The sequence below is a fragment of the Pseudochaenichthys georgianus genome, chromosome 23 (assembly GCF_902827115.2).
Source record: "Pseudochaenichthys georgianus chromosome 23, fPseGeo1.2, whole genome shotgun sequence".
Lineage (NCBI taxonomy): Eukaryota > Metazoa > Chordata > Actinopteri > Perciformes > Channichthyidae > Pseudochaenichthys > Pseudochaenichthys georgianus.
Window position 1 is genome coordinate 12,141,029 of NC_047525.1, and position 27,029 is coordinate 12,168,057.

Genomic DNA, 27,029 nt, shown 5'->3' on the forward strand with positions numbered 1-27,029 from the left:
TGTTCAAATGTAGGTCTGAGTCCATCACTACACCCAGATTTCTTGCTTTGTGAGTTACTTTGTAGTCTGCCGACTGAAGCTCTGTGATTACTTTTAATCGGTCCTTCTTTGCTCCAAAAACAATTATCTCAGTTTTTTGTTTGTTTAATTGGAGAAAGTTCTGAGTCGTCGTCAGTGATGTGCTCAATGCACTTGCTCAGTGTTCTAATCGGAGAATAGTCTCCCGGTGTAATTTAAAAATAAATCTGGGTGTCGTCTGCATAGATGTGATAGCTTAGATCGCTCTTTTTAATAATTTCAGCCAGAGGTAGCATATAAATATTAAAAAGCAAAGGTCCTAAGATGGAGCCTTGAGGAACCCCGCATGACATATTTATCAAGGTTGATTTGAAATTGCCTGTTGAGACAAAGTTTGTTCTGTCCTTCAAGTAGGAGCTAAACCAGTTTAGAGCTGTTGCTGAAACTCCCACCCAGTTTTCAAGACGGTCTAACAATATGTTGTGGTCAACAGTATCAAAGGCAGTGCTGAGATCTATTAATACTAACACTGATATTCTGCCACTGTCTGTGTTCAAATGGATGTCATTTAAGACCTTAACAAGTGAAGTCTCAGTGGTTAGGTTGAAAGCCCGACTGAAACACATCAAAACCGTCAGTTAGAAACATGAAATTACTCAACTGTTGAAAAACTGCTTTTTCAAAAAATGTGCTTAAAAAGGGAAGGTTTGATATTGGCCTGTAATTATTCATTATGGTTTTGTCTAGGTTATGCTTTTTTAGGAGCGGTTTAATTATTGCAGTTTTCAGGGCCTGTGGAAATACACCTGATTGAAGAGACTTGTTTACTATGTGTATATCTGAGGTCAAGCAATGAGGTTACTCTAAGGTTACACTTTCAACACCTGCTAAACAATACCAGACAATGCAGAGAAAAGTTACTTGAAAAAGATTCACTATACTGTAGTAGCTTACAGCTGTATGAATCGGTTGTATTTGCACTCAGAGAACATTAAAACTGTTATTTTGCCAAGGATGTAAAATCCATTAAATGTGTGACTTTATTTAAATCATTACACATTTTCAATATTTAATCCCTTATAGCAGTGGTCAGGAAAAAAGTGCCTAAAAGTAACAATGTGCAAAAACAATCACTTGTAATTTTGCTTATGACCTTAAGTCTAGCTATTATAATTACAATCTATTAAATAGATTAGTTGCCTCATTCAAAACAAAACAAAACTACCCTTGTGCACATTTACTACTAGCAGTTTTTTTTAAGATGTAGTGTATGACAGGGACAAGGTTAACATCAGGATTTTGGAATTAAATGCAGTCAGTGAATATGTTCAGTAATACAGTGTGTGTGTGTGTGTGTGTGTGTGTGTGTGTGTGTGTGTGTGTGTGTGTGTGTGTGTGTGTGTGTGTGTGTGTGTGTGGTGTGTGTGTGTGTGTGTGTGTGTGTGTGTGTGTGTGTGTGTGTGTGTGTGTGTGTGTGTGTGTGTGTGTGTGTGTGTGTGTGTGTGTGTGTGTGTGTGTGTGTGCGCGCGTGTGTGCGTGCGTGCGTGCGTGCGTGTACAGTTGTGTGCGCCCGCGCGTACAGTTGTGTGCCTGTCTGCCCAGGAAGCACAGAAATTAATGATAAAGAGTTGCCCTTTTCAACAGTCTTAGTGTACAGGCTGGACTAGGAGATGAAATGTTTGAGTACTCTCCTCTAATGTATTATATACACACACATGCACGATTCTGTGACTGCAGGGATTTGTGAAAGCAGTGTGTGCAGGAGTGAGAGTTGAAGTTGTATCATAGTGAGAATATGTGTGTTTATTATTATGTAAAAGTACATGCCTTCATATAAGCACTCTTCTGTCCCCGCCCCCAGACACGAGCTATTGGAGGAGGCCAGGAGAAAGGGTTTACCTTTCGCCCAATGGGACGGTCCCACAGTTGTAGCCTGGCTGGAGGTAAGATTTCTAAATGCAAATGGAAGATTTTTAATAAACCATTGCAAATATACTTAACTGCAATATACTAAAGGTGTAAAGCAACAAAATGTTTACTTTACTTACTCTCAAGCTTGACTTGATTTCATTCCACTGATTAGATTTTAATTTTATAATCAGTTTTTATTTTGTTTGTGTATAGTTTACTTATTTCTGCATTGTCTTACACAGTGGTCACTTTCAACATTCTCTTGCCCTCTTTAGTTTCTATTTCTGTTTCTTCTTGCACTATTTCTTTTTGTTTTATGTATTATATATATTTATTTTTGCATTGTTGGAAGAGCCTGGAATTTCAGATTTGCATTCCCTAAACTACACTGTAGCTTTTGCCTAGATCTATTGTGACTAATCGTATAAAGGTCTAACCCCATTTAAAAAAAAATCTGTATAATAACTAGTTACTAAAATGTTCACAAATCAAAACAACACCTTTACAATTCACGATGAATCATTGCAGTTAACTCAACTCCCCTGATATATTTGGATAAACTGAACACATGGGAATACATAGTCCAAAAGGGAATGTATAGAAACTTCACTGCCCCCTGATGTTCAGTGGATGATTTACAGCCAGCAGTCCATTGATGACCAATCCCTAATGTTGCAGTTATTGATGGAGTTAAATTGGATTAGTGGGGCTGATGATTAGCCAAAAATACCAATATTGTGCCACTGTTAAAAAAGGAGATGTGGTTTTTATTGTCAGAGTTTATAGATTTGTATATTTTCTACTTTTGAATGCTGCTATAGTTCTATATTTAGATGTTTAAACTATGGTATTGTTAATTTATACTCTTTACTTATGTGCAATGCCTTGTTTTGTTGTTTTTTATGCTGCTGAAAAGCAAACATTTCCCTCAAATACCTCTTATCTTATCTTAATGATATATAACGTATTCTTAGCATTATGGAACATCCTGCAAACTGCATGTTGACTATGAGGAACTATATTTGCTACATTGATTCATATGTTGGTGGATTTAAATCTAATAGTTCCAGGGCACAGTAATATAGGATGAATATTTAAGATGGATAAACTCAATGCGTCAAACTCATCCTCCATCTCCTCTCTCTCGGAGTAAAGCTGTGGTTGGGGATGCCGGCCTGGTACGTGGCGGCGTGTCGAGCCAACGTGAAGAGCGGAGCCATCATGTCGGCGCTGTCTGACACGGAGATCCAGAGGGAGATCGGGATCAGTAACCCGCTGCACCGCCTCAAGCTGCGCCTGGCCATCCAGGAGATGGTCTCCCTCACCAGCCCCTCGGCCCCGCCCACCTCCAGAACCGTGAGTTGGACAGAAAACATGGAGACATGGACGCAGACTGGAATATTAGTTGTACAATAATTTGTTGTAGACGGAGCTGATCAAGAGGAGGATGTCATCTCATAATTGTGCGAAAGACTGGAAAACAGGGGCAAACAAACTGCAGTGAAGTTCACATCCAAGACACTTCAGAATTTACATTCAAATAATTATAGAAAATATTAAAAGCACTTAAATCCAATCAAGTGAAATGTGTCCTACTTAGCCAGTGTAAAAGTTACATTATGCATTGGTTTGACATGACAGAGAAGCTGTTGAAAGAAAACAAGATCCTTTGGCAGAATTTTCTTTAAAATAGAATGCAACTCAAATCAAATTTATATAGTTTTGTCCTACTTTTCCATAAAATAATACTGCATTCATTCCGGGTCACATGATGTGAAACATTTTGAAAAAAGGCAAGACTTTTCTATAAAACCGCTGAATTTTCTTTTCAAATATTCGTATAAAATAGATGTAGCATTAAATAGCAATAACATAGATGTGTACCCTACTAAAGTGATACAATGGTGCATTGATTTGAGTCCTGAGGTCACAATACATGCAAGCTTTTTGAAATAAATGAGCCGTTTTAATAATAAAACTGCTGACTCTTTCACAGACAAATCATGTAAAAAAAGAAGGTGGACTAAATCCAATAAGAGGTGTGTAGTAATATAATGCTATGTTGATTTAGAGTCACTGGGTCATATGACATAGAATATATTACAAAAAAAAATGTAGTTTTAGGTTTTACACTTGGTTATTAATGTCTAAATTAGTGATCTTTAGAGGTGCTGGTCAGTAGATATTATAACATTCGGACAGAGCTAGATAAGCTGTTACCCTGTTTCCAGCCTTAATGCTAAGCTAAGCTAACGGGCTTCTCGGTCCAGCTTCATATTGAACAGCGAATAATCACATTTAGCCTTGTTTAAAAATAAATGACATCATCTCTGCCTCCAGATCAGCTCTGACAAATGTTTGTATGACTAATAGTCCTTTCTGCTAACATGCACAATGCCTCCAGACATGAGTGACATGTGCGTTGGCGCGCGACAAATAATTAGCAAACAGAGCCGTTGTCATTACACCCGGTGCATTTTAAATTCTAGAGTCTTTGTGAAAAACAAATGAATATTACAGTGGGAGTCAGCGACAGCCCTGTTTGTATAACAGTGTGCTGTGATTTAACTCCAGTATTTCCAGTAGTCGCTTTCATAGCTCCCTGTTGTCATGGTAATTGCATGCGGTCTCTAAGGAAGATGCTGCTCCTTATGATAGTGACTGTTTACAGTGCAGAGCAAGGACTAATGCACTCTCTACTGAGGGTACTCACACCATGATTCATAAGGACATGACAGGTTGTGCACTGCTGAATAAACCCCGCTGAGAGTATTCATTAAAGTGTGTGTGTTTAGTCTCTACACAACACTCTATGCATGCTGTAACTTATGAGCTCCTGCACTCTTTGTCTTCTCCTGTTGGGAAATAATACAAGCTAAACTCTTTTATACTCCCCCCTCTTCCTCGGCCATACCACTTCCACACCTCATGAAACTTTCATTACGGAGCATGCAACACCACGCGTCCAATCACAAACCCCCCCTACTGTGACCGTCCTGTTAAACCCCCAACACTCTAAATAGGGGGTTAATTGACCCTGTAAATATGCTGTGACGTGTATGCCCAGCAGGAAGTTGATGGAGGGGAAAGAATTGGTCACTTTACTTATGCTATTGCAACTGGATCCCCCTCAAACATGCAGAGGATGAGTGCCTGACTGACTGCACAGAATAAAGGGTTGGTTCACACAAATCACAAAAAAACATCATCTCAGATTCTTTTAGTGTTTCGCATTGGCAGCCATGCTGATTTTTTGTTATCTTCCTCCAATTCAATAAAATAGGAGCCACTGTCAACTGTTTTCTACTGAAGAAATAGTCCCCAATTAAACTACTAACTGCATGTTATGTAAAAAAAATGTTCTAACATAAGACCCAGTTAGATTGCTTTAGTAATTAGAGAAAGAATATCAGGAAATAAGGGAAACATAATTGATTTATAAATATGTGTATTAAAGACATTGTAAGCTTTAATGACAAAAATAAATATACATGTTTTGGGGCATTTTCTGGCCCACATCTCTTTTTTTCAATCCAAAATTAATAAATGATGTGAAGCAAACTGGCAAAACATGTTTGTCTCTACCCTATGATGTGTTCCTGTTAAGCGCCATAACCCCCGCCGGCTTAACGAGCTTTTTTCACGTCTCAGGGCTTCTTATGTATGTAATAAACTATGAATGTGTCATTCTCACTTAAAGAGCAACTTGCAGGAAGACACCCCAGTGAATAAATGTGTAGGAAAATGATGTATACACTTGATGGGAAAAAAAGATATACATAAATATACACTACGTGACATCTGGCGTCGTTTTTGTAAGACATTTTTACTTCCGCATAAAAAAGACCACCCTCGTGTGACGTCGCATGGGGGAGAGCGGCTGGTCTAACGTATTAATAAACATTCACAATGCTAGTTTTGACACAGAAGAGGTTGAAAATGTATATTCGTATGCATATGACGGACCACAAACTTATAATTATGAGCCTGCTAGGCGACCAAGAGACCAGGAGCAGCCAAGGATTAGAAGAAATAACGGCCATCGGAGAGAAATTGAGCTGTGGTGTGAGGAGAACCAGTGGAGAACAGGGCAGCTGTCTTGGTGAGTGACCGGCGTTAGCTCCAGTTAATGTTAGCTAACGTCGGTCACATCACAACATTGTAAAGTTAGCTATCATATCAGGCTATAACTAAAGTAGTATTGATAATATAGTAACATTACTGGCAGGACTGTTGATACTGATCCATAACAGAAACTAATGAGCAAGTATCAGCCGTATCTCGCGTTACCTAATGCAACTCCACACTACGTCTTAAGGTGCTGTGTACCGGAGGGGACACGAAGGGGGGAGAGAGAGAGGAACAAATGGGGGAGAGAGAGAGGAGCGTATAATAGGGTTTATATGTGTGTGTTGGTGTGAATTGTACTAATTGACGTGGTCTTCCTTGTTGTGCATGGCCCCCGTCTGTTATCTGTGAATGTACTGTTTGCTGTTAACCAGGTCGTGCTGTGCTGTGTTGTATTCTTGTCCTCTTCATTTGCCCTTTGACCCCTGGCGGGTTTGGGGCCAGTTCATGATCTGATCTGATAACACTGTTGGCTTACAGTGGTGCTGCTCTTCTTCTTTAACACTGCTTGCCCCCCCTGCCGGACCTCTGCTACCCCCCCTGCTGCTGCTCTGTCTCTCGGGCCCCGCCCCCTGCAGGCCTCAGGCAATGTGTGGGTCACCCATGAGGAGATGGAGACCATGGCCGCCCCCTCCAAAACGGTCAGTCTGCTTTGTGTCCTTCACTGCCACCCTTACTTTCTCTGTTAGTCTGGATTGTGTCCTGAGGGATTCACCTGGGTGCTAACTAACGGAGAAGGCATGTGTCATTTAACCTCTTTCCCAATCTGTTAACCTCTTACCAACACTCATTTAAACTGGATGTATTCAAAGGAGCCTGTCAATGATTTACAAAGTACTTTATTTGTGTTCCTTCTGTTGTTGATGATGACTCAGTGAAGGTGTGAGCCAATGTGCTGGAGTCTGACTCCGTTCATCTCCATTAAAAAAGGAAATGAATCATCAGTCAGCTTATTGCGTTTAGCTTCTACGTGTCTGCACATCAGGGAGGTAACATGTGCCATTTGTATCCAAGAAAAATAATGCATAAATAAATAAAAACTAGACGCAGTTGAATTTCTACATTATTGTCCGACTGATTTAAGCTCTGTTGAGTATGTGTGGCCATGTGGTAGATGTGTCATTATGTGTTATAAAATAAGGGTAATTCATTTTGATCAGTAAAACTGAATGGTGTCGATTTCACAGGACTCGACAAATGGAAATGTGTCTTAATATGTTATACTGCTTTATACATCACAACTGATGTGCTTTTACTTCCTTATCGCTTCAGGACCTAAAAGTTAGTCTTAAACAATATTTTGGGGGAGAGTTTTGAAACATTTGTAACCTACTATATTTCCAAACTTAAATAAAACTGTCACCATGCTACATCTGAGGGTAGAAAAAGTCCCCCTGGAGACCAATTCCAATGCCATCTAGATGTTTAGATGTTTAGTTGCTCAGCAGTGACCCACACTCCTTTTATCATGTCTTGAAAGCACCTCGCTGTTAGTCAAGGTTTGTGAAAAAGTAGCAGAGGTGTGTAAGAAGAAACTTTGATCTTTAATCTGAGTTGCTCTTATATGTAGAAGCACAACAACCACACTGAACTTTGGGGTCACAAAAACAAATCTCGATATAAATCGTGTATGTGTCCCATATTTCTGTTTATTTATCATGAACTGGGTTAGGTGTGCCGGTGCAGAATTTGTACTTGATTAAACCTTTTTATTTTCCTTGTTTCAATCAGAAGTCAAGCTCTGAAGAGGGGAGCTGGGCACAGGTAAGGGGAACTTAAATCTGTCCATTGTTTATAACAGATTGAATCTTACAGCTGTGTTCATTTATCCAGTAAATGAAGATCTGTTTGAGTGTGCTGATCTGTCCTTCCCGTTAGACTCTAGCCTATGGTGACATGAACCATGAGTGGATAGGGAACGAGTGGCTGCCCAGTCTCGGACTACCTCAGTACCGCAGCTACTTCATGGAGTGCCTGGTGGACGCCCGCATGCTGGACCACCTCACCAAGAAGGACCTGAGGGTGCACCTCAAAATGGTGGACAGCTTCCACAGGTACAGCCGAGAGAATCAAGCATACGTCTCGTAGAAAGCCCAACAATTTGACCAAATTCTACTACATTTCTTTACATATTTTCTACTGATATTTTTGGTTTTGTTTGTTATTAATACCCTTAGTTGAATTCCTTAAATGAACACTGATGTGTTGTGCTTTTTTCTGATGTATTAGATGTTTTTTTCAATGGAACTGGAAAAAACAAACATCGTAGTTCTCATCGATACAAGTTAAATTACTCTCAACAACATAGAGCCGCTGACAAGCCTTTGTGTGTGTGTTCCCAAACAGAATAACATTTGATTTGATCATGAGCGTGTGTTTTGTGTGATTTTCTGCCACCAGAACAAGTTTACAGTACGGAATCATGGGTCTAAAAAAGCTCAACTATGATAGGAAGGAACTTGAGAGACGCAGGGAGTACAGCCAGCACGAAATGAGAGGCAAGTGAACCCAAACTAAAAACCAATCATCATCACGAAGGAGATGCTCCAACTGAACAGAAAGAGGTGTGTGTGTGTGTGTGTGTGTGTGTGTGTGTGTGTGTGTGTGTGTGTGTGTGTGTGTGTGTGTGTGTGTGTGTGTGTGTGTGTGTGTGTGTGTGTGTGTGTGTGTGTGTGTGTGTGTGTGTGTGTGTGTGTGTGTGTGTGTGTGTGTGTGTGTGTGTGTGTGTGTGTGTGTGTGTGTGTGTGTGTGTGTGTGTGTGTGTGTGTGTGTAGACGTGCTGGTGTGGAGCAATGAGCGGGTGATCCGATGGGTGCAAAGCATCGGTCTGAGGGACTACGCCAACATCCTGCTGGAGAGCGGAGTGCACGGAGCTCTGGTCGCCCTGGATGACAACTTCGACTACAGCAGCCTGGCTCTGCTGCTCCAGATCCCCAACCAAAACACTCAGGTACTCCAGATACACTCAAGACTCAAATGAATGCGAAAATCTGATGTCTGTCAGCAAGAAAAACTCTCACGATTAAGTGGTGGTGGTCAATACCCTCATGAAGGACTTGGTAATGACATGGTAGAGAAATTAAAAGATAATGCATGGTTTAAAAAACACAGGAATGTATTATTATGTAAGAAAGAACAGACTATTCCTATTTATTTATTTTGTTACAGTAGTATGTAAACAAGGCATTGCAAGAGTTAACATTTAAATGAAATTACAGAAACATACTCTATTTGTGAAGGGTGACATTATGATTTCCCTATTTAAGATTGTTTGATTTTCACTTGAAACGATGTTCACCAACAAATGACATATCTGTGACACAATTCAAATATGTTGTCCTTTAAATCTTAAATCTGAAGGAAAGTAATTCTGGTATGTTTAAGTGTTATTCAAAATCTCATCTTGTCCAACGCCTGCTGTGAGCAATTCTCACTTCATAGGTTTTTCACACTGATTATTAAAAAAATAAACACATATTTTTCTGGCATCATCAATCCAGATTTAAAGGCTCTGAATGTGGGCAGTAAATGGTCTGTCAGCAGCTTCAGTCCAGAGCAGAGGTGTGTTGCTATCCTTCAGAAAGATGCTCCAATCTAAATCAGAACGTGCAGATTTTCCAACTGACACTCTGCCGTGTGAATTTTCACGACTTATCTCGTCGACACTCTGGAAAAATGTATATAAATGGAAATACCGTAATGTGTCAGCTGCCTCTGTCACCACTCTGCTAAAAATATCCAGTTTTTTTCCACAGGCACGTCAGATTCTGGAGCGAGAGTACAACAACATGCTGGCGCTGGGCACCGACAGGAGACTGGACGAGGTGAGCTCATGACTCTCAAAGCGTATTAGTCATTCAGAACATTTGCAGCAATTACAATCCATGAATTAGCTCAGCGTCACGTCAAAGATACATCTCAAAGCTCATTAATTATGGTCTCATGGTAACTGTGTCTGTAAACCTGGCCAGTTAAAGGACACTGTGATATTGTTAGCACACTGAAAGCATAAACTACATACTTAAATGTCTCAGATCTATAGATTATGTGATTATGATATAGCTATTTATGTTTAGAGAGCTTTCGAGGTTTCTTTTTTCTACATTCCAAGCCACTTGGAACATTACATTTTTATTTGGTTTAAATAGGCAATTTTGATCTTCCCCTGTACTTGCGACCCAAGTATTCCAAAATTGGCCAGCTAACACACAAGAAGAATGTCTTGATTGCAATGCTGTTGCCCTTAATGTCCTTGTTAGAATTGTTTTAATAAAAAATAATATTTTTGTATTATTATCATTTCAGATTTATTTTATATAATTTATTTTATTTATGGTTTATTATATTTTATAAGTCCTGTAAGATGGGACCATGTGTCATCTTACCCCTTATGTAATCAGAATCAGAAATCCTTTATTAGTCCCACAGCAGGGAAAGTACAGTGTTACAACAAAAGTTGAATAGCAGGTAAAAAATACATGAAATAATAAAAATAAAGACAAATAAGTACACAACCATGGCAAAAAAAGTGAAGCAGTAATTTCAATTTCAAGTGACATAGATGGCATTTAAGTACCGTGACCTTAAAATAATATAAGTTGGGACATTTATCAGAAAAAGTATTTTCCACATTAAAGTGATTATAGCACCGTACAAATTGCAGTTAAATGATAATAACATGAACATAGAGTAATGACTTCATAAAGTTTAGGTCGTAATCATCACTTTAAATTAGAAAAATATGAGAGTGAAGTGCATCCCTACATGATTTATGAACTATTGATTTATATGTTTTACTGTTTGGATGTGAAATCTTAAATGATTGATATCTGTCCTGCAGTGTGACGACAAAGACTTCCGCGGCCCGTCGTGGAGGCGGCAGTTCCCCCCCCGGGACGTTCACGGTATAAGTATGATGCCCGGCTCGGCGGAGACCCTCCCTGCTGGATTCCGCCTCACCGCCTCGGCTGGTCACCCCCGGAGGTTACCCCATGAGGGTAAGAGCCCGCCTCCTCACCTCACATTACCCTATCAGATTTCAGTAATGCACTAAATGTGGCTTCAGAGGCAGCTACAGAGCAGGTTTCTCCACCCTTGAAGGCGGAGTCTGACTGTGTCTCTTGTCTCTCCGATTGGCTCTGCAGTCCTGTATGAGGCGCTGGATGACAGCCCTGACGACATGTATTTGGATTGGTTTCAAGGTCAGCTTCGCCCCTCCGAGGGTCCCGGGCTTGTTGGCCCTGCGTGTCGTTTTATTTTACATAATCTCCCTCCTCTTCACATCTACCAACCTCTGTCCGGCTGTTTCTTTTACCCCTTCTCTCTCCCTCTCTACTAATCTTGAATCTCCGATATCCAACTCCACGGGTGTTGTTTTGCAAAGAAGCACAATAGTTGTTTAGTCACCCTGGTTGTTAAGTTATGAATGAACCTGCTCGTGTAACCCTTGCAGTGACTGAGCAGCAGAACAAAAGGCGGCTGAGCGGTGCTATGTAACAGCGCCTGGATCAGGAGGTTACCATCAGGAACTCAGACCGACAGTTTGTCATCCCTCTGTTAAAAGAGGACACTGGCTGAATGGGCTTCATTACAGGATGATTCCAATACCAAGCACAACTTTGTTTCTGCCATCATTTCAGTTTTGTTTTTCTTACAGTACTTTGTATTCAAGTAATTGTTGAGAACACAGCAGCACTGCAGGAAACAGAATCACACAGGTTTTTAACTACAGACCAGATTTTATACGCCACTGCATTTACAGTAAAAGGTACATTTAATTTAAGTGCACCTAAACTATATTACAACCATAATAACAGTTATGGCAAAGCTTCCTGACAACAGCTTTTTTTTTTTATCTCTTACGAACTAATACTAATTTCTTTAGTTTTTTTAAACCTATAGGCTACTGTATGAAAGTCTGACATCCAACTTCTTTCAGGCAATGTCTCCGTATTCCTAGGTCACAGTATAAAAACTGAAGTTCAAAGTTTAGTTAGTACAATGGAAAAAAATACTAATAGAAGATAACATACTATCAACTTAATGTCTTCTTGCTCCCTTGTTTTGGAGCCTTCAACCACATTGTTAAAGTAAAGATCCAAGTTATAATGACCTGGAAATGATGCTCTGAAGAGATGCACGGTGAATTAGAAAGTCTCTTTACAAATGATGCCACCAGAGTTGTGATACCTGACTGGAAATCCTCCTGCTGATTCCGGACAGTGTTCTCCTCTAACACTGTGTCCCCACTGACACTGAAACAGCCTCCCTGCCCCCGTCCCCCAGTCTCTATCTCTGTGCTCCCCGGTCTGTGACGTCCACAAAACACTCAAAAGTCTTGTTGCTGCTGTTATCCACTCAAAATGAAGACCCCCTTTCTTTGAGTGCGTGATACAGGGCCTCCTCCTCTGAGGGCGATACAACAAGCGGTCTCAATGTGTGAGAAAGGTGCCTTTGAGGGTGGTGGTCTAGTGGAGGAATGTTTCCTCCTCTCTCAATCTTTAGAGTGGTGCAGTGATGACGTATGAAAACATTTCAATTGTTAATTTAATTTAAAAAAAAAATAAGATCTGTGGCAAACACACGCTTATGATGCTTACACATGTTGATCATCAGGATAAACTGCCCAAATTAACACCACTTTATAAGCTATCATTAGACCATAAACCAACTACATCACACTATGCTAAGCTAAATGCGGCTAATGTTCAACGTGATGAGGTTTAGTTTCATTTAACCACTTGTAACAGTAGCAACCGCCATGACACATGGAGGCGTTGACATTCACGGGTGAGTTATTTACTGATGTATCTAAGCTTGTGTTAACCACAGATCTTACTTACGACATCTAACCAAATTCACATTCCAAAAATGTTGAATTTGAGGCAAGGAGTGGTCAAATGCTGACTCAATCCCAGTTGTACGACTCATTCCTGCACCACCACGAGTATGCTCTAACATGTAGACTCAAAGCCCTTTCTCCCCACCCCACAGTGGGATCGGCCACGGTGCAGCGGATGGACACCTCCACGGTGAGAACCTACTCCTGCTGAGAGGAGGAAGAGAGGCCCCTAAACTGTACGCTGTATGTAACACAACACAGACTCTCGCTCTGTTAAAGGCTCTCCTCAGAAGTACTAGATGAAAGAGAAGAAGGCCAATCGTTTCCCAAAGATAAGTGTTTGTCTCATTGACGCTGGTGCAGTGATTTTGCCAGGGAGCCGTGAGGAGGTGATGGCTAGCAGCTCGGCGGCTAGGCTAGCAGCTCGGCTAGCGCTCGGCTAGCAGCGGTCCTTTTCAGTCAGTCACGGCCCAAGCTTTAGAAATCTGCTTCAAATCCATGCCGTTCCGTCAGTACCTTACACAGAGACTCGTTAACAAAGGTTATGAGTTCACACTCCTAAAAATAGGCCCTGTGAGATTGATCCAGACTTTCCACATTACAAAGGGAGCTGGCCCTAGATTCATTTGTAATGGTTTACTTTGTACTGCCAGGTGCACTGGAAATGTGACATCTCACGCAGGTATTTGCTTTAATTTGCTGCACTATTTGACTCTGCTGTCTCTCTGCATCTGTAGTGACAACCTGATGCAAGGGAACAGAAGCTATGTTCAACACCTGCCTGCCCCCTCATTCACTGGCTCATTGTACTCTAAAGTGAGCAGTAAATAGAGATGTTGTGCCCTTTCTGATAAGCGTAAATTAGGTAAAGAATAGCTTTTTAAAGTTTAGCCACCCAACAAGCATGTTAACAATGACAACATGTAGAAAGCTACTGATGGAATAGCAAGATAGTATTCCAGAAGTGTCATAAGATAGAGTCCCATCAAAAGATATGATACACTTCCATGACAAATAACAGACGTAGACGCTATCAAAAAACAATGGGGAATTCCCCGGGCAGAATATGGCTGTCGTCTTTAACAGGAAAGCCTGACTCCATGGCAACGTTGGCAATCACCATTAGAGCCCGCCTCAGTGGGGGGCACTGGAGCCCTGTGCTCCTCCCTCTTGATCCAGAATGCCGCAATGGAGAAATCTCTCTGTGAAGAAGTGACCTCCCAAACTCCAGCCGGGACCATGCTGGGTAGTGGGTACCTGGCCTCAGGTCCTAGCTGGGTTAGCTTAGCTCCCATCTCAACAACACAACTTTTTAGTATCATCGTATAATAATGATATAGTGCTTTGACTGCAGGGTTATTGTATAAGACAGGAGTGTTAGGACAATAAATAACACGACAGCTAAGGGTAGAGATACAATGTGGAAGCACAAGCAGGGAGAGTTTGTGTGAGTTACATATTCATGACATTTTTTTGTTTAGTTCTGGGAGAATTTGCTCATTCCTTGAAGCACCCTGCGGGCTGTTTCTAAGGATTTCATCAGCTTAACTACTCCCACACAGTAAGAAAGAGACAATATAGTGCAACGATTAGTGAGAGCAAAGGGTGTAGTTCTGGTAGAGAACACGTGCGTAGAAAACAAAAACTGATTCTTCTTTCTGCACACAGGAATTTTTACCAGTCAGCCTGGAAATATTGATATTGTTCAGTGCAACATTTGAATAGAGGCCCCTAAAAAAATATTCTAGTATGATTTCCTCACTTCCTTCATTTCGTACACTTTTTAAGATTGTCTGCAAAACATTCATACAGTATTTACTTAATGGTTTAGAAAATCACTGTTCACTGTTGAGAATTACAATATGTTGCTAATCCTAGTGCCTCCAAAGTCGTATTAAATTAGTAATAGTAGTATGTTGAAACAAATAATTGAAAGTAATTTTTTAATAAACTGATCATTGTATCGTTTGTCATAAAAGATAATGTATAATGTTTAATAATAAAGTTCTAACATAGTATGTGGAACAAATCCCCAAATTCTGTCTAGAAAAATTATTTTAAAGTAAATAAACGTCATAGTATAGTTTGTTAAAAAAAAAACTCAAATGACATTAAAAAAGTATAGTATTTCAAAACTCACATTCCATACTGCTCAAAAGATATAGTAGAATTTTAATATCTTACTTTAATTTACAATCTACCATCGAAGTTACCTTCTAAGCTATACGCCATAATGAGCTACAACAACATGACACTTAATTGACATAATACAGATTTCAAATCAGAGTCTTGGAATGGTATAATTTAGGATTTTCTTTTTAAATCACACCGACTCACCAGTGCCTCGTTGAAAACTCCACACTGTCCCCCCCTCAGGTACAGTTCTGATCGGAGGTGACCCAGTGGAGCTGCTGGACGGGCCAACATGCCGAGGAACAAACTCTCTGACGACACGCACTGCCAAGAAGCCCTGCTCCCCTCTCTGCCCCCCCTCCTCCCCTCCCCGCCCCCCTATCTGCCCCCCCTCCTCCCCTCCCCGCCCCCCCTCCTCTCCTCCCCGCCCCCCCTCCTCTCCTCCCTATAACGTGGGCACCAGATGCCGGTGCTAAACTGTCCCGCAGGCTGCTCCGTTGTCACCGTTTCTACCTTTTACATGTACAGTAACTTGTCGAAGCATAACGTACTGTGTATTTCTTCTACAGGAGATGTGTAGGTTATCTGTAAATAAATGCCATTTTTTAAATATATATATACACACATCTATGTATAAAAAAAGATATTCAGAGTTTGTGCAAAAAAACGTCCCTGCCACCTCATTTAGTGGACCATAGATTAATATATGCTGCTCTTTTAAATGTGTTCATATTACCCCCGCCCTCTTAGATCATTTTGTACATATGGTTTTATTTTTTCATTGTGCTGCTGATGATGAAACATTGAGAGGATGGATGTGGAAACCTGCCCTCTAGTGGTGCACAAAAACCACTCGGAGCCCCATTTCTGACACCAACAACACTTCACTCTCCTTTTTATGCACTTGCTGCCATAAAAAGGAGCATTTTAAGAGAACATGACAAGCACTTTGATACAACCGCATCAACTCAACAGACTTTTAGTAGCCAAGGACAAAACAAGAGCTCCGAAGTTGCACAAAACTTCATCTCAGAGAACAAAAGAGAAAAGCAGGACGTCATTCATAGAACCTGTCACTTGTTGTACTGTATGTTTTGTCGGGCGATACATTAACACACTCTGGCCTTCTCACCCCCCCCCCCCCCAGACATTACGTTAACATAGGAAATAACTGAAAGACAGACTGCTTTAGCTCATAGTGTGCGTAGAGTGTATATGACCATGTTGATGAAGTGAGGTGACATTTAATGACTGTTGCTTGCTGTGACTTACATCGGTGTAACTGTTGACTCTTTGTTTCTGTCGGAGTTCTCAGGGCAACCTATTGTACGGCCCTGTTTTCTGTCTTTTAGTTATCTCTGATGGACCACTCGGAACAAAAAGTCTCACGCTTTTGATTTGTTTTTACATCTTCAATTTGCACGAACGATGAATCATTTTATTTTGTGTCCATTCTTTTTTATTTATTACTTCTTGTACTTTGTCAAAACTAAGTGGTGAGCAAGCAAATTTTCATTGTCAATAAAAGAAAAACTACTGTCAGTGAGTTTATTATTCTGTACAAACAGTTGCCATAGTGTCTCTACTTGTTAATTATGAAAACCTAAGGCAGTACGGTTTCAAGTTCTTCATGGATTTGGCACATTTATCTAAGGTTAGATGGTAAAACTTACAGTACATTAAAAGATGAGTTCAGGCTCCGCGAGGTTTCAGCAATTTTTCTAACTGACTCTCGATATCTTTGAACACTTCTGGGTCCTCGATTGTTGGAGTGATCTGTTGGAAAATGTGACATTTTTCAGACAACAAAGATCAATAAAACAACTAGAGTTTAGCATGGTAACATGTCTAAATAATCACCTAATTAGAGCATTCATTTAATGATTATAAATTACAATAATGGTCAAAATATGATTGTAATATGCAAAAGTCCTACAGTCCTTCATTTAGGCCTTTCAGTTGTTGCCAAAGAAACCTTGCGTTTACATCTGTAAACAACAACTATATTAAGAACTAATTTCTTAGTGTTTCATCCACTTCTCTCTTGAGCACCTTATCAGCAAAAAGTGAGATGGTAACTACTGTATGAGGAAAAACCCCAAACGAGCCCTCAGCTCTACTTAATGAGTTCAGCACCATCATTACTCAAATTCGGAATTATTAGAATACTGCTGTCCCCTGAGCAGCTGTGAAACGCCACACACGGGACGAAAACAAGAGAAGAAAGATGAACCATTAAAAAGTCCCCTCAGTTTTTGTCTCCTACTGTAATTAACTTTCAAAACTATTAGTGATGGAGAATAAAGCACAGAATATTTCTTTGAGGGCTGTCATACCTTGTACGGCTTGCCGTTGACCAGGTTGGCTAAAGAGGAGCGAGGGATCTTTCCAGAGCGCGTCTTCGGCAATCCTCGGACAAAGAGCACTTTTTTGAAGGCGGCCACTGGTCCGATGGTGTCTCTCACCAGCTTCACCATCTCAGCTACGATCTCCTCCTTACTTTTCTGCACACCTGAAACAAACAGCACATGGAGTGATAACCTAGGATTTCAACTCAGATATGTTTTATTTTGTTGCCAGGATTGTACATTATGAAGGTAAAACGTGTGGTATTACCAAAATAAAGAAAGAAACGTGATCTAATTCAGATACTACTTGATGTATTTCTAAACGTTACATCTGTCATGCCTCACCGTTCTTGAGTACACACAGGGCCAGTGGAACGACACCCTTCAGAGGGTCCTCCAGACCCACCACAGCGCAGTCCCCCACCGCAGGGTGCTGCAGCACTGACTGAAAAACGTACACATATATATTAAAATACTACAATAGAAGAGTTTGGAAAATATTTGTGTTGCCTCCTCAGTAAGCTTTCTCCTACCTCCTCCAATGCTCCAGCTGACAGCCTGTGGCCTGCTACGTTGATGACATCATCAGACCGGGACATGATGTAAAGGAAACCCTCCTCATCTACATAGCCTGCATCCATGGTGTCATAGTAACCCTGATGGTGGGACAGATATGAATAAGATAAATGTAAGATAGAAAGGTGAAAACAGTGAGAAATGACATGATATAGTGATATAATGAGGGTAAAAAAATGTTCAGTATGGGACAAATATCAGAAAAAACAACAGAGTAATGTATATCGAAACATTTGAGAAAAAACGCCAAAGTTTATATTAAAAAAAAAACGAATTGTTCGAAAAAAATACATATGTCTAATTTTGGAAATATTGCCATAGTATGGTAAAACACGACAACAAAAGTCATCATGTAGTTTGTCGAAAATGTGAGAAAAAAGACATAAATCCTGTGTGGAAAATTCGAGAAAAAATGACATGTCGAAAAAATACATAAATAGAATATGTTGAAAATATCAGAAAAATATTTTTTTTTAAATGTAACATTTCAGAAAGTCAACAAAGTATATATGTGTAGGAAATATCAGGAAAAACGATGCGATTTTCTTCTTGAAAACCTCATAACACTAAAAAACAATAGCGTATTAATATCATCCATGGCGGAGGTACACAAACAAAAACATTAAAAAAAGGAATGTTGACATTTCTCTTCAGGAGTACGTCGGTTTTGGAGCAGGTCATTAAATACAATTTCACCAAACCACAACAAATCTTAATCAATTTGAATTTATGAGGTCTTTCTATGGGGAAAAGCCACACGACCCTTTTATAAAACATTTGAACACTAGAGGGCCCCCTTCTTCCACAACTGACCACAACCCACTCTGCTGCATTAGTAGTTCAGTGTTGTAGATAAAGGAATTGAACAGAACTTCAAACACCATTGTTCTAAACCAAATGAGACGCACATTATCCAATGAACAATAAACATCACTATTTCAGGAATGTAATTATTGTCATACCGGGAACTTAGTGAAGTAGAGCTCCTTGAACAGATCATGGTTCTGCCACAGGGACAAAGCCGCACCGGGTGGTAAAGGTAGTCTGGAGGGAAAAGGGGTTTCAATTCCTTTTGAATGTATTGCTTGTGCCATGACATCCGCACAATAACAAAGGTAGGCATGCAAGACGTGTAGCTTGACACTAAGCATCACTTACTTTATTAAAATGACTATCTACTGAATGTTTCCATAAAGAGCTTAGATTTTACCCAATACAAGAATAAATAATTGTCCAGGGATACAGATAGTCTATACTAGGCTTCCCCTTGCCTGACACACACGTATACATGGCACACAAACACACACTCATGGTGAATTAATAGAGATAGGCTACTCAGTCTTTGTTTATTGAGAGACAAGCAAAAATCCCCCTTCTTGACCAAGATGATCCCACTTCCCATGTTGGAACTCTCATGCCTCTGCAAGGAAAACATATAATCACAGCGAAGATCTTATTTCCTGTGTCCATTTGCTGCTTAAAGAGGATTATAAAAGACCGACCCTATCCTACAGTATGTTTAAGAAGGCAGTCAAACTCTTGTGTGAATATTTAGCATCATAAACTTATAAACTAATGTTGGAGTTTTGCTGCCTGCTTTTCATTTGATGAGTCCCTGCTGAGTGCTTCCTGCGCACACAAGCTAAACAAAGCAACATTATATAATTACAGAACAAATGAAAAATACATTTTGACTTGACACTCAAGCTTCGAAGGCACATTGCAACAACCTCACTCTGTGTAAATACTGAATATGATTGGATGAAGCCATACAGTAACACTGTTTCCAGCTCTACCTGTGCGTATCTCTGTATGCATTGCACATGTGAACTGCTTGGAAATCCCCTGTTGGCAGCGAGTCGATACCAGCGGTTACCAATAACAGGGAAATGGAGCTGGAGAGTGATAACGGATAGGTAGCAGGCTGAAGATAAGGCAGCACAAAGGGCGAAGGGCGAAGGGCCGGCATCTAGAGCTTTTGATCAGGTCTAATTTGCACAGGCAGCTCTTTTATATAACCAGACAAACACTTTCATTCCTTAGCCTGGCAACAGTTGATTAGGAGTCAGATACAAGCTGCCTGACAGTGAGTTATTAAGATTAATGAGTAAAAGATTGGAGTGTACATTTGATAAGGGCATGCAAAATGCTTTGATGTCACATTTCAAAAGTGTCTGCATGTGAAAGGTAAAGCAGTCACTAAGCTGCTGAGCAAATTCACTCGGCTTACCCCACCACAATATTTCCCAGGGTTCTTGGCTTCACCTCCTGCATGTCATCATCGATCACTGTGACTAGTGGAAATGAAAAGGCATGCAATTCATATTCAGAGGAGGTGTATCACCCACTGGAGAGGCAGACATATGAAATGATGTGCAGAGAATGACAAGCAGCTTTTCTAATTGTATCCATTTCAGTTTTGTTTATCCGTTTGAAGCAATTCTGACTTTAAAATCATGACCAGTATGTTAAATATAGAATGTAGATGAGATGTGGATTCTGACTCTTACCATTGTAACCTGGAACTGGTTTTCCAGCCTGACCTGCAGGTGGCGTGAGAGAGTTTCCCAGACCGATGCATGAGGAGGTGATCGCAGAGCCAGTTTCTGATGAGAGAAATGGGAAAAAGTCATGGATGAAGACTCATATCTTTGTGGGGGACGCATGCAGTTTTACTCAAAGCACAAACAAATCTGGGTCTGTGGTGGAAAGCAAAGTTTGATTTTCTGCTTTCTATGAAAATGTCCAACCTTCCTGATCAAAAGAGTGTGTGGTCGTGGCCTGCATTGCTTCTGACAGCAGCTTTAACCTACATTATGCAGAACTATGACAGCTCCTATGGGCCCTCCTCTACTACACCATGTGCTCCACATGCAGCAGAGGCTTCTGTCAGAGCTGCTGGTCCACCCGGAGCATGATTAACCCAATCGATCCAGCTCTGTAAGCGAGATTATATCAGAAGTCTCACAGCAGCAGACCAGCCCGACATCAGCATCTGCCTTCTAAGACGAAATGACATTTGAAAACACTGCCTGACTAAATCAACTGTCAGTTTCTTAATGTAATAAATACAAAAACAGAGATTCAGCTGAATGCTTCCATCTGTTTGTCATGTGTTCCTTCTGTTCAGTTAAGAGTTGTTCTCAGTTTCTCACAACAGGTGACAGACATCACAAAATAACCTTCAACAGAATGATTTCCATAACATCTCTCCGATACATTTGCATGCTATTGTACGTCTGACTGTTTACTTATGTGGTTCCAATCTCTAACAGGTACAAAGGGAAATACTCATGCTTAAGACAGGACTCTGAGCTTCATTAGTTGTTTAATTGAAACATTGAATCAGACATGTGACATTTCACAATCCAGCTGTATGGCTTTTTGACACTAACACAGTTAACAAACAAACTGCAGCTAAATTACCTCATGTGCTGCCATTTCTATCTTCATCAAAATGCAAATGTATGCACAAGCTGATCCAGAAGGTAACCAGATCATCCTCTCTATATGATGTTTCTGTCATGTATAGCTCTTGAGTTATTGTGGGAACGAATGTCTTGGCATTTTATCCTGTTAATATGCAAATGAATGCAGCACCGTGCTCTATACCTGCATCAGATCAGTTACTGCACAGAGGGGAAGGAGGGGGATATACATCTCCAATCATGTATTGTTCTAAAGTATGCAGTCAGTTACTGACAGCAGAAGTGACTTGCTGTCGGAGAGGGCAAAGTTCCAATGGCAAAACATTCAAGCTAGCAGGACAAATGACAGCTCGGTTGATACAATGACAAATATTTGAGACTCCTTATGAAACCATGGCGGAGAGATAAAGCAACAGAGGACTTCTGCAGGGTTACGCACCTGTCAGCTCCAAACAGAAAGACCCAGCTGCAGTATGAAACTAGACAGTGTGATTACTTAGAAAAAGAGACAACATTTTATCTCTAGAGTTAAAGGGTCCCTGTGCAGTTTCTTGGAGGCAAAGTTTCTATTTACATTCAGTGTTGCTCAACTACATGTCTGTATCCTTGAGGTAAAACCAACATGCATTTCCTACCATCATACAACTATACTGAAGTGCATGTATTACATCCATCTCAGTTTTGTACCTGTCAATCAATGGAATAGTGCAACACTCACCTGCATGCCCTACAGGTACAATATGTGTACGACTTGTTAAAAACTACATCTGGATAACTTTAAGTTGCAACATACAGAGATTGTCAGATGTAAGGATATATTGGACAGGAAGCTTTCTGGGGGAAAGAAAGATCAGGATGTTCAGATTATGAAGTAGCTCTAATGTAAGATTGTTAGGATCTATAAGACAGCAGGTCAACTTGTACTTAGACAAAATAATCTCCAGCGTCTTTTTAAAGTACCAGTTCTATCAATTCAAAAATACTGCCTTTACTACTAATGAAACAAGTGCTTTAACTTCCATCCTCAGCACAGCAGGCTTCACAGACACTAGTTCAGGGGCAGGAGGTTGGTGTTGCATGGTATCAAATAAAGGTGGAGAGTTCGAGTTTAACACATTGCCCAACCACAGTGGCCTCTGAACTGGCAACCACTACGCCTCATTCATCAGAAGCCAGTTAGCCACTCCCTGCCGGGTCCAAAGCCCATCACTGTCAGCACAGACAGCGTTCAGCACCAATGATAATTAAATAAATGAAAGGGCCTTATGTCCCGCCCACCTGGTCCGAGAGTGCAGTCATAATAGAGTAATAACAGACTCCCCTGTTGACCAATGATGTTCTTTGCTTTCCCCTCAGGGTCATACAGCTCTTTGCGCTGCATCATTTATGGCTATCAGATCATCTGAAAGCAACTAGGGCTAAAGTGAGATACGATCAATTCAAGGTGTGGGATTTCCAGTTCAGTGTTGAAACAAAACAAAAAAGTAATTTGTGCAAAAGTGAGTAATTAGTAGCCAATCAAACTGCATCATAATAGACCTAGATGGCATCATTTGTTTCCTCAACAAGCCAATATTGGCAAACCAATATATTCGTCTGACCCTGGAGGACACCATAAATGTGCTTTAGAAGCTCTGCTGAATTGCTGGTCGTTAAGGGCTCGATAAAACCAGTGAACCGTGTTTAGCAAGAGTGGAGTGTTTACACCTGACCGTTTACATCTGGAGGCAGGGCTCTCTGGCTGTGGTTCTGACCCTGGAAACAAAATTCAATATAAAAAAAAAGATAATATAATTAGATCTAGACATTTTACAAGGCAGACTGTACAGTAAAGGGAAATAGCTGTGCAGCTTTCAGGCATGAATTAAACCATTGCTACAGTAATTGTTCTCAATGAGATGAATGAGTTCACTTCATTTCCCTAAAACATTTTCTCCTACCATTTAAATGAAAGATGGTAAGCTGACAAGAGCAGCACTCAGTTTCTAAAGGCTGACTCAGACGTTTGCCAAGAACTCCTGTTTCCTTCCACAGACCACAAAATTAAAGCATAATAGATCATAACACAGCGTGATCTATCCAGTGCTCGACAGAAAATCTCAACTAACGGGGGTTCTCTTTCCAAAACGGACTATTTAAAAATGTCAAAATGTTTACGTCTTTCAGGTAAAACAGTCAAATATTTTCCATTCTGCTCACGTTGTGCAGAGGAGATTAAATATACTGGTAGGAAAAGGTAGACAGCACAGGCAGAGACAGGTGAGTGAAAGCTACAGGGGGGTGAGAAGGAGTGAAACATCGTCGCTCACTGATTGACTGGTGGAGTCTTTGGCGCACACATACAGAAAACACTTTTGTATCAGTCTTTCTATACTCCCATATTCCTCGATTCCCACCTCTGTCTTATCTCTTGCTTCTTCTCGGTCCCTTTGCGCCGTCTTCGCCTCTCTACACAAACAAATCAATCTTCCTCTGAGGTGTTGGAGATGAGCTCGGCCAGAGAGAGGCATTTTGAGTGTGATGAATGGATTCCGGGAGGGGGAGGGTTGTTGTAAAATACGTAGGAAGAGTGGGATGGGAAATACAGTGGCGCCTCTTCAGCTCGGAAGGTGCTATCGAACAGCCGTCCTCATTACTAGTAGCTTGGGGGGAAACTGCTGTTCAGGAGAAAAACAAAGATGGCTCTCTGATCCTGCACTCTATTCTCTGCAACTCCTCAAGCACTTAACGTCTTGGTGAGAAGCAGATGAAATAACTGACTTCTCCTCGCACGCTGTCTGCAGGGCCTGCACAGAGACACATTCAAAGGGGAAAAGGGAATCATTTCTATTTACTTGGCCAGATCCGATTCCTATTTTCTAAAAGACTCACAGCTTCTACAGTATGTGTCTAAGAGCAATAATGGGTCGCATACAAACATGTCTCTAAGGAACATGTCCATTATACAGTGTGTCCATACAGTGCAGGAGGGAAGGTATAAAGATGTATTATATTGTATCCTCTCCCACTCCTGCCGCATCAAGAGGGAGAGACCCTGCAGGGTTTGGGAGAAGAGCTGGTCTGTGCGATCTCTGAGGAGAATGTATGTGAATAAATTACAATATCATTTATTTGAATATATTGCTCACCTTGTGGCAAGAAATAAAGTCCCTAAGTCGCCAAGGAGAGAAGAGAGAAACACCTATACAAGCTATTTGCATAGAGGTAACATTAGCTAAAGTTCAAATAATAACGATTGTATCTGAGTTATGAATGTGATACTCCTTTTACAGACTTTCTATAAACTAGCACCAGTGTTTATTTCCTTTCAATTGTTCCGAATCTGGAAAGTGGCATTGCTACAGCTCGGTATGCTATTAATCTATACACATATATCAATGCAGCAAAAACACAGTATCATGTCGTAAAACATAAAACAATAAGGACAATAAATCCTATTTAGATGATAATGCAGTTCAGTTATCTTTGACTCTCACATGTTTTGCATTAACTTTGCTAAAGAGCCAGATATTGCCCTCAGAAGTTAAAGGGGAACATAAGAGAGCTAAAAGGTGAGTTAACATCGGTTTTATTGTTTGCAAAGTTGATAGAATCACAAGGGTTTGAATTGCATTTGTTTGTATTGTTAACCTTGGAAAATGGCACAAATTCAGTCAAATGAAAAGCAGGATCTCTGTTGTTGTTGTTTGTTTGTCTGTTGCTCGAATAATGAGAAGCTCCTACTATAGCAGACATTACACACACACTGCACACGTCACTTAATGTAAACAAAAACCTTGATAGAAAGAGCCACGGGGTGCTGCACATCATACCTATGCACAGCAGTGCTTGTGGTTGTCCTGGTGATATGTGGTTGCTGGGGTAACTTGGGAGTAGATGGCTGACCCAAGGTCATTGTAAAAGATGTTGTGGCGTAGGAGGATGAGAGGATGAAAACAAACGGAGAGATATTGATTTTTTCTTTTTTTTTTACATTGTTTTTTTATAACACGTTTCAATTCTGCTCGCTTCAGGACAGAACAAAAATCAATCAATCTCGTAAAAAATGGCACTGAAAGGGCAACATATACTTGTATGCATTGTATGCATAGTAAACTGCAACATTAAACGTGTCTACATTAAAGGCTTATTGAACATGTTGGTGTTTAATTTCAATGCCATTTCTTTTTTGAGGCTAAGAGTGACAACCAGATCTCACTAGCAACCTGTGGGATCAGTTCTGCCAGCACTCGGTGTTAAACAATACATCTCAAACAGCTCAGACTAAGACCATCACTGGCAGTCAGATAAGAAGCCAAAAACAAGAAGAAAGCAAAGGATCGGTTAGCGAAACTTTCCGGGTGATTGTTAAAATGAAGAAAATATATCAAGTGATAAAAGGTAAGAGAACAGGGAAAGTAAAAATGAGTGTGTAGATGAATGGTTAAAGGTTAAAGACAATACAACAAGATGAGTAATCATGTATATCATGTGCACAAACACGCACACATGCTCTTGGATAATCACCCCAGACTCTTCAAGGGACTTTCATCCCATCAGCTAAAGACACTGCCTCCCTTATCACTCTTCAGACAGCTCGCCTCATTCGCTCAGAGCTAAGTTTTTGCATACAAATTCACTACTTAACTTGCTAATGAAAGACCCCGGCGTGTGCCTTAGAAGCCTCCGCAGACAAATAATATAATGGCTTGAAGTGAATGCAAGACGAACTCCCAGATTAGGGAGCGAAGACAGCGGGCCCCAGCCAACAACGAGGGAACGTAAACGTGGCACCTCAGCACTCCAAAATGTAATTACAGGAGCTGTGACATCTGGGCTTCTGTCTCTGCAGCGATGTAATGAGACCAAGTGAACTACTGCAGCTCCGTGTTGAGGAATATGAGACACAGAGACAGAGCTCCAATGCATCTCCCAGAGGTGGGATGACTCGGGAACAATTCTACTGAAAATAAATCTATTTTCATTTGTGTTGTAAAAGGATAACTGAAATGGGACATCAAATAACGTGAAGCATTCTTCTTTTTGTGTTTCATATAGGTAAGACAGCAATTATGCAGTATGATGAAATGCCTATTTGAAATGAAAGGGTGTCCACATGTTTCCCCTTAAATGGTATTTTAGTTGCAAATACACTAAACTAACTTTCCAAAATGAAGACACAAAATGATTCAGGGCTAAACTATTTTAATCTTCTGTTCAAAATAATTGAATCCACATGTTCATTGAGTCACTAATGCGTGCCATACACATTTTCCGAAATGAATGTACATTCCATAGACCAAATGATGTCAAATGTTAACGGACAATGACTGAAGTTCACTTTTGGACACTTAATGCACTGTAGTCGGCATTGAGGCAATAAGTGATTGTTACGCATTTTAGCCAGTTTTGTTTGTAATGTTGTCCTGATTTGAAATTGAGGGAACAAAATTGTGTGTGTGTGTGTGTGTGTGTGTGTGTGTGTGTGTGTGTGTGTGTGTGTGTGTGTGTGTGTGTGTGTGTGTGTGTGTGTGTGTGTGTGTGTGTGTGTGTGTGTGTGTGTGTGTGTGTGTGTGTGTGTGTGTGTGTGTGTGTGTGTGTGTGTGTGTGTGTGTGTGTGTGTGTGTGTGTGTGTGTGTGTGTGTGTGTGTGTGTGTGTGTGTGTGT

General features: G+C 40.5%; 2 protein-coding genes across 10 annotated transcripts in view; one reads left to right on the forward strand and one right to left on the reverse strand.

The window, feature by feature from the left end:
- The window catches only part of ppfia2 (PTPRF interacting protein alpha 2), a 178,633-nt gene extending 163,236 nt beyond the window's left edge, over window positions 1–15,397 (forward strand). For 4 of the 8 annotated variants that reach the window (XM_071201805.1, XM_071201810.1, XM_071201807.1 and 1 more), the window contains 11 exons: window positions 1,880–1,961; window positions 3,085–3,285; window positions 6,636–6,698; window positions 7,789–7,821; window positions 7,936–8,111; window positions 8,458–8,555; window positions 8,832–9,007; window positions 9,813–9,881; window positions 10,898–11,054; window positions 11,202–11,258; window positions 13,051–13,691. In XM_071201805.1, the coding sequence (XP_071057906.1) occupies window positions 1,880–1,961; window positions 3,085–3,285; window positions 6,636–6,698; window positions 7,789–7,821; window positions 7,936–8,111; window positions 8,458–8,555; window positions 8,832–9,007; window positions 9,813–9,881; window positions 10,898–11,054; window positions 11,202–11,258; window positions 13,051–13,109 (1,171 nt within the window). In that variant the 3' untranslated portion in view covers window positions 13,110–13,691. Of the gene's footprint in view, window positions 1–1,879; window positions 1,962–3,084; window positions 3,286–6,635; window positions 6,699–7,788; window positions 7,822–7,935; window positions 8,112–8,457; window positions 8,556–8,831; window positions 9,008–9,812; window positions 9,882–10,897; window positions 11,055–11,201; window positions 11,259–13,050; window positions 13,692–15,274 lie in introns of those variants that run through there. The other 4 variants (XM_071201808.1, XM_071201811.1, XM_071201806.1 and 1 more) reach the window with 3 other exon arrangements.
- Window positions 15,398–16,565: 1,168 nt separating this feature from the next.
- The window catches only part of acss3 (acyl-CoA synthetase short chain family member 3), a 38,556-nt gene continuing 28,092 nt past the window's right edge, over window positions 16,566–27,029 (reverse strand). For both annotated transcript variants that reach the window (XM_034075208.1, XM_034075210.2), the window contains 7 exons: window positions 20,466–20,561; window positions 20,186–20,249; window positions 18,918–18,999; window positions 17,913–18,035; window positions 17,725–17,824; window positions 17,368–17,543; window positions 16,566–16,807 (listed from right to left, as the gene is read on the reverse strand). In XM_034075208.1, coding sequence (XP_033931099.1) covers window positions 16,724–16,807; window positions 17,368–17,543; window positions 17,725–17,824; window positions 17,913–18,035; window positions 18,918–18,999; window positions 20,186–20,249; window positions 20,466–20,561 — 725 coding nt within the window. In that variant the 3' untranslated portion in view covers window positions 16,566–16,723. The remainder of the gene's footprint in view (window positions 16,808–17,367; window positions 17,544–17,724; window positions 17,825–17,912; window positions 18,036–18,917; window positions 19,000–20,185; window positions 20,250–20,465; window positions 20,562–27,029) is intronic.